Source organism: Phacochoerus africanus, chromosome 1, assembly GCF_016906955.1.
Source record: "Phacochoerus africanus isolate WHEZ1 chromosome 1, ROS_Pafr_v1, whole genome shotgun sequence".
NCBI lineage: Eukaryota > Metazoa > Chordata > Mammalia > Artiodactyla > Suidae > Phacochoerus > Phacochoerus africanus.
In genome coordinates this window covers 77,112,657-77,125,721 of record NC_062544.1, presented here as the reverse complement: position 1 = coordinate 77,125,721, position 13,065 = coordinate 77,112,657, and the positions used below count along the sequence as shown (strand labels likewise).

The 13,065-nt window shown below is 38.0% G+C and overlaps 1 protein-coding gene across 1 annotated transcript in view; it reads right to left on the bottom strand.

Annotated features, from left to right (window-relative positions):
* Nucleotides 1-13,065, bottom strand: part of DNAH5 (dynein axonemal heavy chain 5) — a 255,165-nt gene that overhangs the window by 97,218 nt on the left and 144,882 nt on the right. The window contains 3 exon segments of the mRNA XM_047799614.1: nt 1,942-2,165; nt 3,449-3,662; nt 3,855-3,977. Of these exon segments, the coding sequence (XP_047655570.1) occupies nt 1,942-2,165; nt 3,449-3,662; nt 3,855-3,977 (561 nt within the window).

Here is a 13,065-nt window from a genome sequence, read left to right as displayed (position 1 = left end):
TCAGACAAAAGTTCATGATAATACCAATAGCTAGAACTGCCCCATCTGGGGCAAAGCTGGGTTTTTTGTTTTTTGGGGGTTTTTTTTGCCGTTTTCTAGTACTGCTTCCATGGCATATGGAGGTTCCCAGGCTAGGGGTATAACTGGAGCTATAGCTGCCGGCCTGCATTAAATACCTATAATGATTCAGTTCAGACAAAAGTTCATGATAATATCAAACCTAGCCACGTCTGATGATGTGACCTGGTTTGATAAGGCGTTAGTAAGTTTGGTGGAGGAGGAGTCTAGTGAAGAGAAAAATAAGAATAATAAGAATACAATAAGAAAAATAAGAATAAAATAAGAATCCAATAAGAACCTACTGTGTAGTACTGGAAAATCTACTCAATAGTCTGTAATAACCCATATGGGAAAAAAGAATGGATATATGTATATGTATGACTGATTCACTTAACTATACACCTGAAACTAAACTGTACACCTGAAACTAAAACAATATTGTAAGTTAACTATACTCCAATAAAATTAAATTTTAAAAGATAAAAATTAAAAAGTTAAAAAACAATAATAAAAAATACTACTCAAAAAGTATTATTGAAAAACCACATTCCATAATACCATTAATTTGTCAGTAACTTTGAGAGAAAAAATGAACTTAACATGTTCACTGCTGCTAAAATGACTCCCAATTCTCTGTAACTAGAAGAGTGAGTTTTTCTCAAAATGCCCTGGAGTCAGTGTAGTTACCTACCTTGTAAGCATCTGGAGCAAAGCTGGGTTTTTTGTTTTTTGGGGTTTTTTTGCCATCTTCTAGGGCCTCTCCCGCGGCATATGGAGTTTCCCAGGCTAGGGATATAACTGGAGCTGTAGCTGCCGGCCTACACCAGGGCCACAGCAACGCCAGATCCAAGCCTTGTCTGCGACCTACACCACAGCTCAAGGCAACGCTATATCCTTAACCCACTGAGCAAGGCCAGGGACCAAACCTCATGGTTCCTAGTCAGATTCGTTAATCATTGCGCCTTGACAGGAACTCCCTGAGTTTTTTTAATAGTCAACACATGATATGCCTAGTGACGATTTGGTTGACATCTCAACTGTCTCTGTGTGATTATGTGGAGAAGTCCCCTAAAATCTACTTGCTTAACTACCACCTCAGTTCCATAAAAGGGTGACAAAGAGAGTGATGCTGCCTTAGCATGAGCACATAGGCTATGCTTGGGGGAAAAGAAAAAGGCATGCTGCATGTTTACATATTACATACTTGACAATTTTACAAATTACACACATACTGCATTTTACACACTAGAATTCCTTTCAGTTCAAAGAGAATTCTTAGAATGCTAGGAACTGCTATATTCAAACATATGTACAAATGCTCAATTTTCTGTCATGAACTTTATACTCTTATGTCTCTTTTCAGTTTTACCAATATATGTAATTCTTTTAGTGTATTTCATCATATGGAAAGGAAAGATCATGCATGATTAATAATAAAATGGTTTCTTTCTTCAATTTTAAAAATTTATAAAGATAATTACTTTTTTAAGTTAAAATGTCAGTTGGTATTTATAATATGAATAATATGAAGATTATTATACAGCAAAGTAAAAGCAATCCTTTCTACTATTTAGTATAAGAAAATTATCTTACAACAAGAAAATAAAATCAATTGTTTCTTTTATCCTACTCATTAGATGATAATTGTGTATACCATTTCCTTGAACATAAACCAAATTTAATTGGAATTTTTTAAGAGAAAACTCCTGGCATCATTTGCCCTTATTTATGTTAATGAAAAGCAGCAAAGAAAAAAAAAAGTCCATGCTAAAATATTCCAAAATATTTCTGTAATTCCACTAAAAATTACATTATTAAGAATGTTTAGAGTTTATAATAAATAACAAAGTTACTTGTTTTACTCTCTTATGTATCACTTACATCTGGTTCCTTGATAACCTCTGAAGTGGTGTTCAACATTCCCTGCCAGATCCTAGAAAGATCTCTAAGGTTAAAAACATAATGGAATTTTGCAGGAGTAGGAAGCATTTTACTCTTTGTCATCTGCCAAAGTCGGCGTGTCAGGGGAACTAATTTCATCACTGAATCTCTCACTTCTTCTGAGAAACCCCTTTGGATACAGTAGTAACCTATCCCAATCACTCCTGAAAAGGGGAAAAAAAAATCACAACATTTTGTCTAACAATTCAAATCAGCTAAATTAAAATTAAAATATTATAATGTTAAGTACAAACATATTTACACATTTTGATAGATAAGCACCTGTTAAACTTCTATCAATTAATATTCTTTGGGTTTTTTTAAATCTAAAAAGTAGATATAGGTTCAAGCAAGTTAGCATTAAAATACTGAAAAGTTGATTAAGCAATATTATTGAAAACTCTAGCTGAACTAATTAAATATTATTAAATGGGTAACAATGAAGAATATATAAAGTTGCCTTACAAAAAGGTAAGAAAAAGGGAAGTTTCATGAATCCTCTAACATTTCTCCAATCTTCTGTTGCCTCTCCATGCATTATAAAATACTTTAATTTACTTTATAGATAAAATTTTCCAGGCAAAAAAAGAATAATTAAAAGTGATAACAGACATTCTTTCTGGTCCATTTTACTTCTTCCAAGTTTAGATAATTCCCGTGTCATTTGATTTCCAAACCTTTGCCCACAGCTGCAATTGAAAGCAGACACTGCCATACTCCACTAGCCTAGGGTGTTAAGAGGACATTCTGGTCTGCAAGAAATTAATTAGGGTAATCCTAATGAGTTTTTTCTCAGTCGCAGTTTCAGAAATGGTAAATTAATACCTAACACGAATGCATGCATAACTTTACACTCTTCTTCTGAAAAGAGTGATTCCAAAATCAGTTTCTAAACTCATTTTCATTACTCAGTTAAATAATTATGGTTATCTATTGGCCTCATGTTCCTTCAGTGAGGTTACTTCTGAAATAGCTCATATGCAATCAATCAATGATTTGTTACAAGCCTATACATTACTCTGAGGATTATACTCTGGATCATCCCCACTTTGTACAGTATTATTTCCTTTGGCCAAAATCATTATATGGTTTGGCTAAAGTATCAGCTACATAAACTTTTGGTATATCAATCCAGACCAATGTGTATCCATAAGGAAAGCATCTCATCATGTCCAAGATCATTTAATGTTTCACCTCCTGGCTTAAGAAGTTTGTGGCAGTTACTTGAAGTCATACATATATAGAAAATATCTACCTTATACCCAGCCCAGTACATCTACATAATAAATCCTTATATAAACAACATATATTATTTGCGAGTGAAGAGGAAACAAGTTTAAGGAGCCACCCAAAGGAGCTCTTTCTCTGTTGACCTCTGGGTGGATAATTTCTCATTGGAACACAGCAAGTGTTCTTCCCTCCCATGTCCCACTGACATTCATTTTACCAAAGATCTTGTCCACAGAAGCATCAGAGGGCAGCGTGCAGTTAAATATAGAGAATTGCCTCTTAAGTCTTTGGGGTATATCATTGCGTCCACCCCCAGGATGGATCATAGCTGCTAAAAACTGGATATCCACAATGCTGGTAAACTCCCCAGGCTTCTCTAGGTTGTAAAATCCATTCTGTTCCATCAGCTGTCGTACTATTTCATTTGTAACCTAAGAAAGACAACTTTCAGAGTTAAAATGCCATTCCTTTATATCCCAGCACCTAACTCTTTGTTTTCAAATAATGGGTGGACTTTCCTGTAATTTAGAAATTGCATGTTGGAAAACAGAAAAATATTTACTCATCAAAAAATAAATCAATGAAGAAATAGGCAAATCAAGGGCACAATAGGATCAATATACCTGGTCTCCCCACTCATTGATTATTGGCATATTCACATCATCAATAAAAACCGTCATCTTCTTTCCTGCAGGAGGGCCATATGTCGTGCCCATGCGTTTATCCACATAGCTCTCTATTGTCCTCTGTCAAACAGCAAAAACAACAATAACAAAAAAAAAATAATAAGAGAAACATCTGTGAAAATATCCGCTAAGACATGGTCAATCATTTTAAAAACCTAGGAACATTTGAGGACGAGATTAAGATGGCAGAATAGAAGGACTAGAGCTCAACGTCCCTCCTAAAAACAAAAAAATTCACAACTAAAGACTGAGCATTCTTCACACAAATGGACCATAAGCCTTAAAAAAGATATCCTATTCAAGAAGAAAAAGAGGAGGACACATCAAGAGGTAGGAGGGGCGATTTCGTGATATACACAACCCCATACCGCCTGGGTGGGAAGCCCCACACACTGGAAACTAACTGGTTCACAGACTCACCTACAGGAGTAAGAGTTCTGAGCCCCACATCAAATTCTCACGTGTGGGGATCTGGCACTGGGAGAAAGAGCCCCTGCAGCATCTGGCATTGAAGGCCAGTGGGGCTTGTGTGCAGGAGCTCCACAGGACTGGGGGAAATGGAGACCCCATTCTTTTTTTTTTTTTTTGTCTTTTTGCTAATTCTTTGGGCCACTCCCATGGCATATGGAGGTTCCCAGGCTAGGGGTTGAATCGGAGCTGCAGCCACCAGCCTACACCAGAGCCACAGCACACTGGATCCGAGCCACATCTGCAACCTACACCACAGCTCACAGCAACACTGAATCGTTAACCCACTGAGCAAGGGCAGGGACCGAACCCGCAACCTCATGGTTCCTAGTCAGACTCGCCAACCACTGCACCATAATGGGAACTCCTGAGACCCCATTCTTAAAAGGTACACATGGACTTTCTCGTGCACTGGGTCCCAGGGCAAAGCAAAGTCTCCATGGGAATCTGGGTCAAACCTGACTGCAGTTCTTGGAGGACATCCTGGGAAAACAGGGGTGAATGTGGCTTGTCGTGAGGGAAGGACATTGAAAGCAAAGCTCTCGGGAATATTCAGCAGCCCTGCCTTTCTCTGGAGGTGGCCATTTTGGGAAAATCAGGCCCCACCCATTAGTCAACACTGAGAAACCCCAGGGCAAACAACAATCCAGGTGGGTCACAGCCCCACCCATCACTAAACAGGCCACCTAAAGACCCCTCAGGCACACAGCTGCCTCTAATCCCATCCAGAGACTAAGCACTACCCACCAGAGGGATTAGAATCGGCTCCACTTACCCAGGGGCAGGCATCAGCCCCTCCCATCAGGAAGCCTACACCAAGCCCCCATACTGACTTCGGCCACAGGGGGGCATAAATCAGAAGGAAGAGAGGCTACAACTCTAATATCTGTAAAAAGGTCACCACACCAAAAACCTATACAAATGAAAAGACAGAGAACTATAACTCAGATGAGGGAGAAAGGAAAAACCCCAGAAAATCAGCTAAGTGATCAGGAGGTTCTCAGCCTCCAGGAAAAAAACTTTAGACTGTTCATGCCGAAGATGATGCAAGACATTGGAAACAAACTGGAGGCAGAGATGGATAACTTATAGGAAACACTGACCAAAGAGATACAAGATATAAAACTTAAACAAGAAGAGATGCAAAATACAATAACTGAAATAAAAAAGCTCACTAGAAGCAGCTGACAGCAGAATACAGGAGGCAGAAGCTCGAATAAGTGAGGTGGAGGACAGATTAGTGGAAATTATGGATGCGGAACAGAAAAGAGAAAAAAGATTGAAAACAAATGAAGACAGTCTCAGAGAACTCTGGGACAACCTTAAACGCACCAACATCCGTATTACTGGCGTGCCAGAGGAGAAGCGAGAGAGAAGGGGACAGAAAAAATATTCCAAGAGATAATAGCCGAAAACTTCCCTAACATTGGGAAGGAATCACTCACTCAAATCCAGGAAGCACAACGAGTACCATATAAAATACACCCAAGGAGGAATACACCAAGACACATATTAATCAAACTGACCAAAATTAAAGGCAAAGGGAAAATCTGGAAAGCAGCTAGGGAAAAGAAACAAATAACAGACAAGGGAACCCCAATAAGGTTATCGGCAGATTTTTTCAGCAGAAACTCTGCAGGCCAGAAGGGAGTGGCATGATACACTTAACATGATGAAAGGAAAAAACCTCCAACCAAGAATATTCTACCCAGCAAGGCTCTCATTCAGATTTGAAGGAGAAATCAAAAGCTTCACAGATAAACAAAAGCTGAGAGAATTCAGCAACATCAAACCAGCCTTACAACAAATACTAAAGAAACTTCTCTAGGCAGAAAAGAACAAGAGAAGAAGGAAAGAAAAAAAAAGCAGCAAAAGCAAACCCAAACAATTAATAAAATGTCAATAAGAACATACATATCAATAATTACCTTAATTAATAATGGGCTAAATGCCCCAACCAAAAGACATAGACTGGCTGAAGGGATACAAAAACAAGACCCATATATATGTTGTCTTCAAGAGACCCACTTCATTTCTAGGGAAACATACACATTGAAAGTGAGAGGATGGAAGAAAATATTCCATGCAAACGGGGATCAAAAGAAAGCTGGAGTTGCAAAACTCATATCAGACAAAATAGACCTTAAAATGAAGACTATTTTAAGGGACAAAGAAGGACATTACATAAGGATCAAAGGATCAATCCAAGAAGAAGATATAACAATTTTAAATAGCTATGCACCCAACACAGGTTCACCACAATAAATAAGGCAACTGCTAACAACCTTAAAAGGACAAATCGACAAGAACACAGTAATAGTGGGGGACTTTAACACCCCACTTACAGCAATGGACGGATCAACCAGACAGAAAATCAATAAGGAAACACAGGCCCTGAATGATGCATTAAACCAGATGGACTTAATAGATATTTATAGGACATTCCATCCAAAAGCAATAGAATACACATTCTTCTCAAGAGCACAAGGAACATTCTCTAAGATGGATCACATCCTGGGCTACAAATCCAACTTCGGTAACTTTAAGAAAATTGAAAGCATATCAAGCATCTTTTTCCGACCACAATGCTATATGACTGGAAATCAACAATGAGAAAAACTGCAAAAAACACAAACACGTGGAGACTCAACAACATGCTACTAAACAACCAATGGATCACTGAAGAAATCAAAGAGGAAAGTAAAAAATACCTATTAGCAAATGACATGAAGATATGACACTCCAAAACCTATGGGATGCAGCAGAAGCCATTCTAAGAGGAAAGTTTATAGCAATACAAGCCCACCTCAGGAAACAAGAAAAAGCTCAAATAAACAAGCTAACTTTACTTCTAAAGCAGCTCAAGAGAGAAGAACAGATAAGACCTAACTTAGTAGAAGGAAAGAAATCATAAAGATCAGAGCAGAAATCAATGAAATAGAGACAAAGAAAACCATAGGAAAGATCAATGAAACGAAAAGCTGGTTCTTTGAAAAGATCAACAAAATTGATAAACCCTTAGCCAGACTTATCAAGCAAAAAAGAGAGAGAACTCACATCAATAAAATTAGAAATGAAAAAGGAGAAGTAACAACAGACATCACAGAAATACAAAGGATCATAAGAGACTACTATATGAAACTGTATGCCAATAAAACAGAAAACCTAGAAGAAATGGACAAATTCTTAGAGAGGTACAATCTTCCAAGACTAAACCAAGATGAAATAGAAAAGATGAACTGACCAATCACAAGAACTGAAATTGAAACTGTGATTTAAAAACTTCCAACAAACAAAAGTCCAGGGCCAGACGGCTTCACAGGTGAATTCCATCAAACATTTAGAGAAGAACTAACACCTCTCCTTCTGAAACTATTTCAAAAAATTGCAGAGGAATGGATACTCCCAAAATCATTCCATGAGGCCACCATCATCCTGATAACAAAACCAGACAAAGATACCACAAAAAAAGAAAACTACAGGCCAATTTCACTGATGAACATTGATCCAAACATCCTCAACAAAATGCTAGCAAACCACATCCAACAATCTATTAAAAGGATTGTACATCATGATCAAGTGGGATTTATCCCAGGGATGCAAGGGTTCCTCAATATCCATGAATCCATCAGTATGATACACCACATTAACAAACTGAAGGATAAAAACCATATGATCCTCTCAATAGACACGGAAAAAGCCTTTGACAAAATCCAACACCCATTTCTGATAAAAACCCTTCAAAGATTGGGCATAGCGAGAACCTACCTCAACATGATAAAGGCCATATAAGACAAACCCACAGCGAACATTATTCTCAAGGGTGAAAAGCTGAAGGAATTCCCGCTGAGATCAGGAACAAGACAAGGATGTCTGCTCTCGCCACTACTCTTCAACATAGTTTGGAAGTCCCAGACACAGCAATCACAGAAGTAAAAGAAATAAAAGAAATCCAAATTGGATTCCTATTTGCAGATGACATGATACTATACCTAGAGAATCCTAAAGACTCTACCAGAAAACTGTTAGAGCTCATCCACGAAGTTGGCAAAGTTGCAGGATACAAAATTAATACACAGAAATCGACTGCATTTCTATACACTAACAATGAAAGAACAGACAACGAAATTAGGGAAGCAATCCCATTTACCATTGCATCCAAAAGAATCAAATACCTAGGAGTAAACCTACCTAAAGAGACAAAAGACCTGTACTCTGAAAACTACAAGACACTGATGAAAGAAATCAAAGATGACACAAATAGATGGAAAGATATACCATGCTTATGGATTGGAAGAATCAATATTATCAAAATGACTATACTACCCAAGGCAATCTACAGATTCAATGCAATCCCTATCAAATTACCAAGGACATTTTTCACAGAACTCAAACAAAATATTTTCAAGTTTGTTTGGAAGCACAGAAGACCCCAAAGAGCCAAAGACATCCTGAAAAAGAAAAATGGAGCTGGAGGAATCAGGCTCCCGGACTTCAGACTATACTACAAAGCAACAATCATCAAAATCATATGGTACTGGCACAAAGACAGAAATATCAATCAGTGGAACAGGATAGAAAACCCAGAAATAAACCCACGCACTTACAGCCAACTAATCTATGACAAAGGAGCCAAGGATATACAATGGAGAAAGGACAGCTTGTTCAATAAGTGGTGCTGGGAAAACTGGACAGCCACATGGAGAAGAATGAAATTAGAACATTCCCTAACATCATACACAAAAAGAAACTCCAAATGGATTCAAGACCTAGATATAAGACCAGACACTATCCAAAACTCTTAGAGGAAAACATAGGCCAAACACTCTCTGACATAAACCACAGCAACATCTCAGATCCACCTCTTAGGGTATTGACAATAAAACCAAAAATAAACAAATGGGACCTAATCAAACTTCAAAGTTTCTGCACAGGAAAGGAAACCCTAAACAACACAAAAAGACAACCCACAGAATGGGAGAAAATCTTTGCAAGTGAATCCACTGACAAGGGATTCATCTCCAAAATTTATAAACATCTTCTGCAGCTCCATACCAAAAAAACAAACAACCCCATCAAAAAATGGGCAGAAGGTATAAGCAGACAGTTCTCCAAAGAAGACATACAGATGGCCAAAAAACACAGGAAAAGATGTTCAACATCACTCATTCTTAGAGAAATGCAAATCAAAACCACAATGAGGTACCACCTTACACCAGCCAGAATGGCCATCATCCAAAAGTCTACAAACAATAAGTGCTGGAGAGGGTGTGGAGAAAAAGGATCCATAGTACACTGTTGGTGGGATTGTCAATTGGTGCAACCACTGTGGAAAACAGTATGGAGATGCCTCAGAAAACTCAAAATAGAACTACCATTTGATCCAGCAATCCCACTCCTGGGCATCTATCCAGAGAAAACCATGACTCGCAAAGACACATGTATTCCAATGTTCATTGCAGCACTATATACAATAGCCAAGACGTGGAAACAACCTAAATGCCCATCGACAGAGGAGTGGATCAAGAAGATGTGGTACATATACACAGTGGAATATTACTCAGCCATTAAAAGGAAAGAAATAATGGCATTTATAGCAACATGGATGGACCTAGAAACTATCATGCTAAGTGAAGTCAGCCATACAATGAGACACCAACATCAAATGCTTTCACTGTCGTGTGGAATCTGAAAAAATGGCAGACTGAACTTCTTTGCAGAACAGATGCTGTCTCCGGAAGAGACAGTTTGGGGGATGGGGGGATGTGCTTGTGTTGTGGGATGGAAATCCTGTGAAGTTGGATTGTTATGATCATTATACAACTACAGATGTGATAAATTCATTTGAGTAATAAAAAAAATAAAGTAGAAAAAAAAACAAACCTAGGAACTTTTGAAATGACAGGAATTACTTAGAAAAACCCCAAAATGCCTTTATTTCTGGAAAGGAGGCATGAGGTACCTAAAACTTTTTATATAACATTTTATAACCCTTGAAAATCTGGTTTAATTTACAAGTTAAAAAAAATTCTAATCAGTATAAACTTTGATTGAGATGAGACTCCTCTGTTGATTTCTAAAGATTTAGTTGTCTTATTTTGCCTATGTTGGTGACACTATAACCCCCCAAACTCCCATTATTCAGAGGATCCAGCCCTACTCAAAGTTCCCTTACAATCAGAGATAAAGCTCAACAGGGTTATTATCCAAGAGGCTTCTCATGTCTATGTTCTAAGTTACACAGGCTACTGCAATCTAAAGATGCTCTCTCCTCATTGAGAAGTCTGCCAACCAGCTTCTGTAGCCTGACTCAGACTGCTTTGGGGCAGATGCAATCATGCTCAATCATGTCTCTTCTCCTTCCCAAAATGGAACACAATGCCCTCTCTTTTCTACATTCTGTACTTAGGTGGTAGAGAAGGAAACTGCACTGTGCTCGATGAAAATCTTTCCTAGCAATATGGAAAGGGATATTAAAACTGATGGAAAGGGGTGTTGGAAGAGGTAATGGGGACATGGGGGAAGAATCTCAGACTATTGACTGCAGCATTATCATTTCCATGGTAATACAATGTGGTTTGGAAATCAATCAGTCATTCAAGATGTATGTGCTGAGTAATCAGAGCTAGCACTGCAAAGAAGACAGAAAGGGTTTCACACTTTTCATGATCTAGAAGCTCAGTCTTAAAGACCTCATTTCATTCCTCCTGATTCATGATTTATTTAAGTCATGTTAAAGATAACGTATAAATATAAGAGAAAGTGGAGGTGTGTTGAAATAAAATGCATTCTCCTCCTAACCAAAACAAGTCTTCTTATTTCATGATGAAGAGCAAACCTGTTAAAATAACATTAATAATCCTTCAAGATACAACCGTGAAGTAAGGCCAATATAGAAACAAAAATCTATCCATCTGTCTTTGAAAAATCTTCCCAGTTTGGTAATTTCAAATTGTAAGTTCCCATCATCATTTTAATGAATAATAGCAAAAGATGTGAACATTTTTCACCATTTTTAAATAGAAAGATATATAAATACATCATACTTCATTCAATTACAAAACAAATTTCCCATGACAACAGGATAATGGCAAGAAGAATTTCATATTCCCCTGACATAAAAGCAAACTGTTGAAAATAATGTTCTAGGACAAATTTAGCTCAGCTTCTCAATGAATTTAAATGGGTAAAGCAATTAATAATTTTCTGACAATTCCCTATGGCGAACTAGAGCCTTCCAGACATTTCTTTGCCTGTTAATGAGCACACATAGGCACATGACAAATTATGTCTTGGGGTCCTTTTAGGAGCTAAAAGCCATAGGCAGAACAGGTAAGATAATATGGAATAATAGCCACATACCTACACTTTCTTTCCCTTCACTAAAACCCTAATTTCTTTGAAATAGCAGAAAATTACTAGTAAGCTATATACTTTATTATATATTTTATAATAAATACATAATATACTTTTTTATATATATAAAATAAAAAAGAGGCTAAGTTGATGAAAACAAAGGATGGAGAAAAATTAAGTAGCTTGTAAACGTGGAAGTTGAGATTTCTTCCTGTATTTACTTAGTGCGTGTGTGTGTGTGTGTGTGTGTCTTTTTAGGTTTGCCCCTGCAGCATATGGAAGTTCCCAGGCTAGGGGTCAAATTGGAGCTACAGCTGCTGGCCTATGCCAGAGCCACAACAATGTCAGATCCAAGCCACATTTGCGACCTACACGGAAGCTCAAGGCAATGCCGGGATCCTTAACCCACTGATCAAGGCCAGGGATCAAACCCATGTCCCATCATGGATAATGGTCAGGTTCATTACTACTGAGCCACAACAGGAGTTCCTATTATTTATTCGTTTATTTACTTTTGCCTTTTTTTGGGGGGGGGGCTGCACCTGCTATATATGGAAATACCCAGACTAGGGATTGAATCAGAGCTGCAGCTGCCAGCCTACACCACAGCAACAACAATACCAGATCTGAGCCACGTCTATGACCTACACCACAGTTCATGGCAATGCTGGATCCTTAAGCCCCTGAGCAAGGCCAAGGATCAAACCCACATCCTCATAGATAGTAGTTGAATTCATTACCGCTGAGCCCCAACAGGAACTCCCTCTTCCTGTACTTAGAATCACTGCCCATTAAGTGGTCAAGGATGAACTGGGGAGTTTGAGAGGATATCCTGAAGGCCTGAAACACAATAACTTCATGTTCTATTCCATCTTGTATCTATCAATTTGGAAGTGGTTGGGAAAACCGTATTCTTGGAAGGGTATCTCCAATTAGACTTCCCACAGATGACCTATAGCACCACAAAATCAACATATCCAAGCACAGACATCTCTTACTCATCACAAATTTTGCATCCACTCATCTCAGGGATTAGGACCAACTACCTAACTGCTCTCATCCAAATATTTCCACATCCCACAATGATAAGTTCTATCATAATTTAAATATTGCTTTTTAATGTATCTCCTTCTCTCTGGACAATGATATGCCCTAAATCAGTTATTTGTCTATCTTATGTGGATTATTAATGTCACAACCTTTTAAATTGCCCTTCCTGCCTCCAGGCAGTCCTGGAAACTTCTTTACAAGTCATATATGCTGTCTATAGTGTGTGATTTACAACTTTATCTGGAACCTTCTGTCTCCCTCAAAGACATCGGTC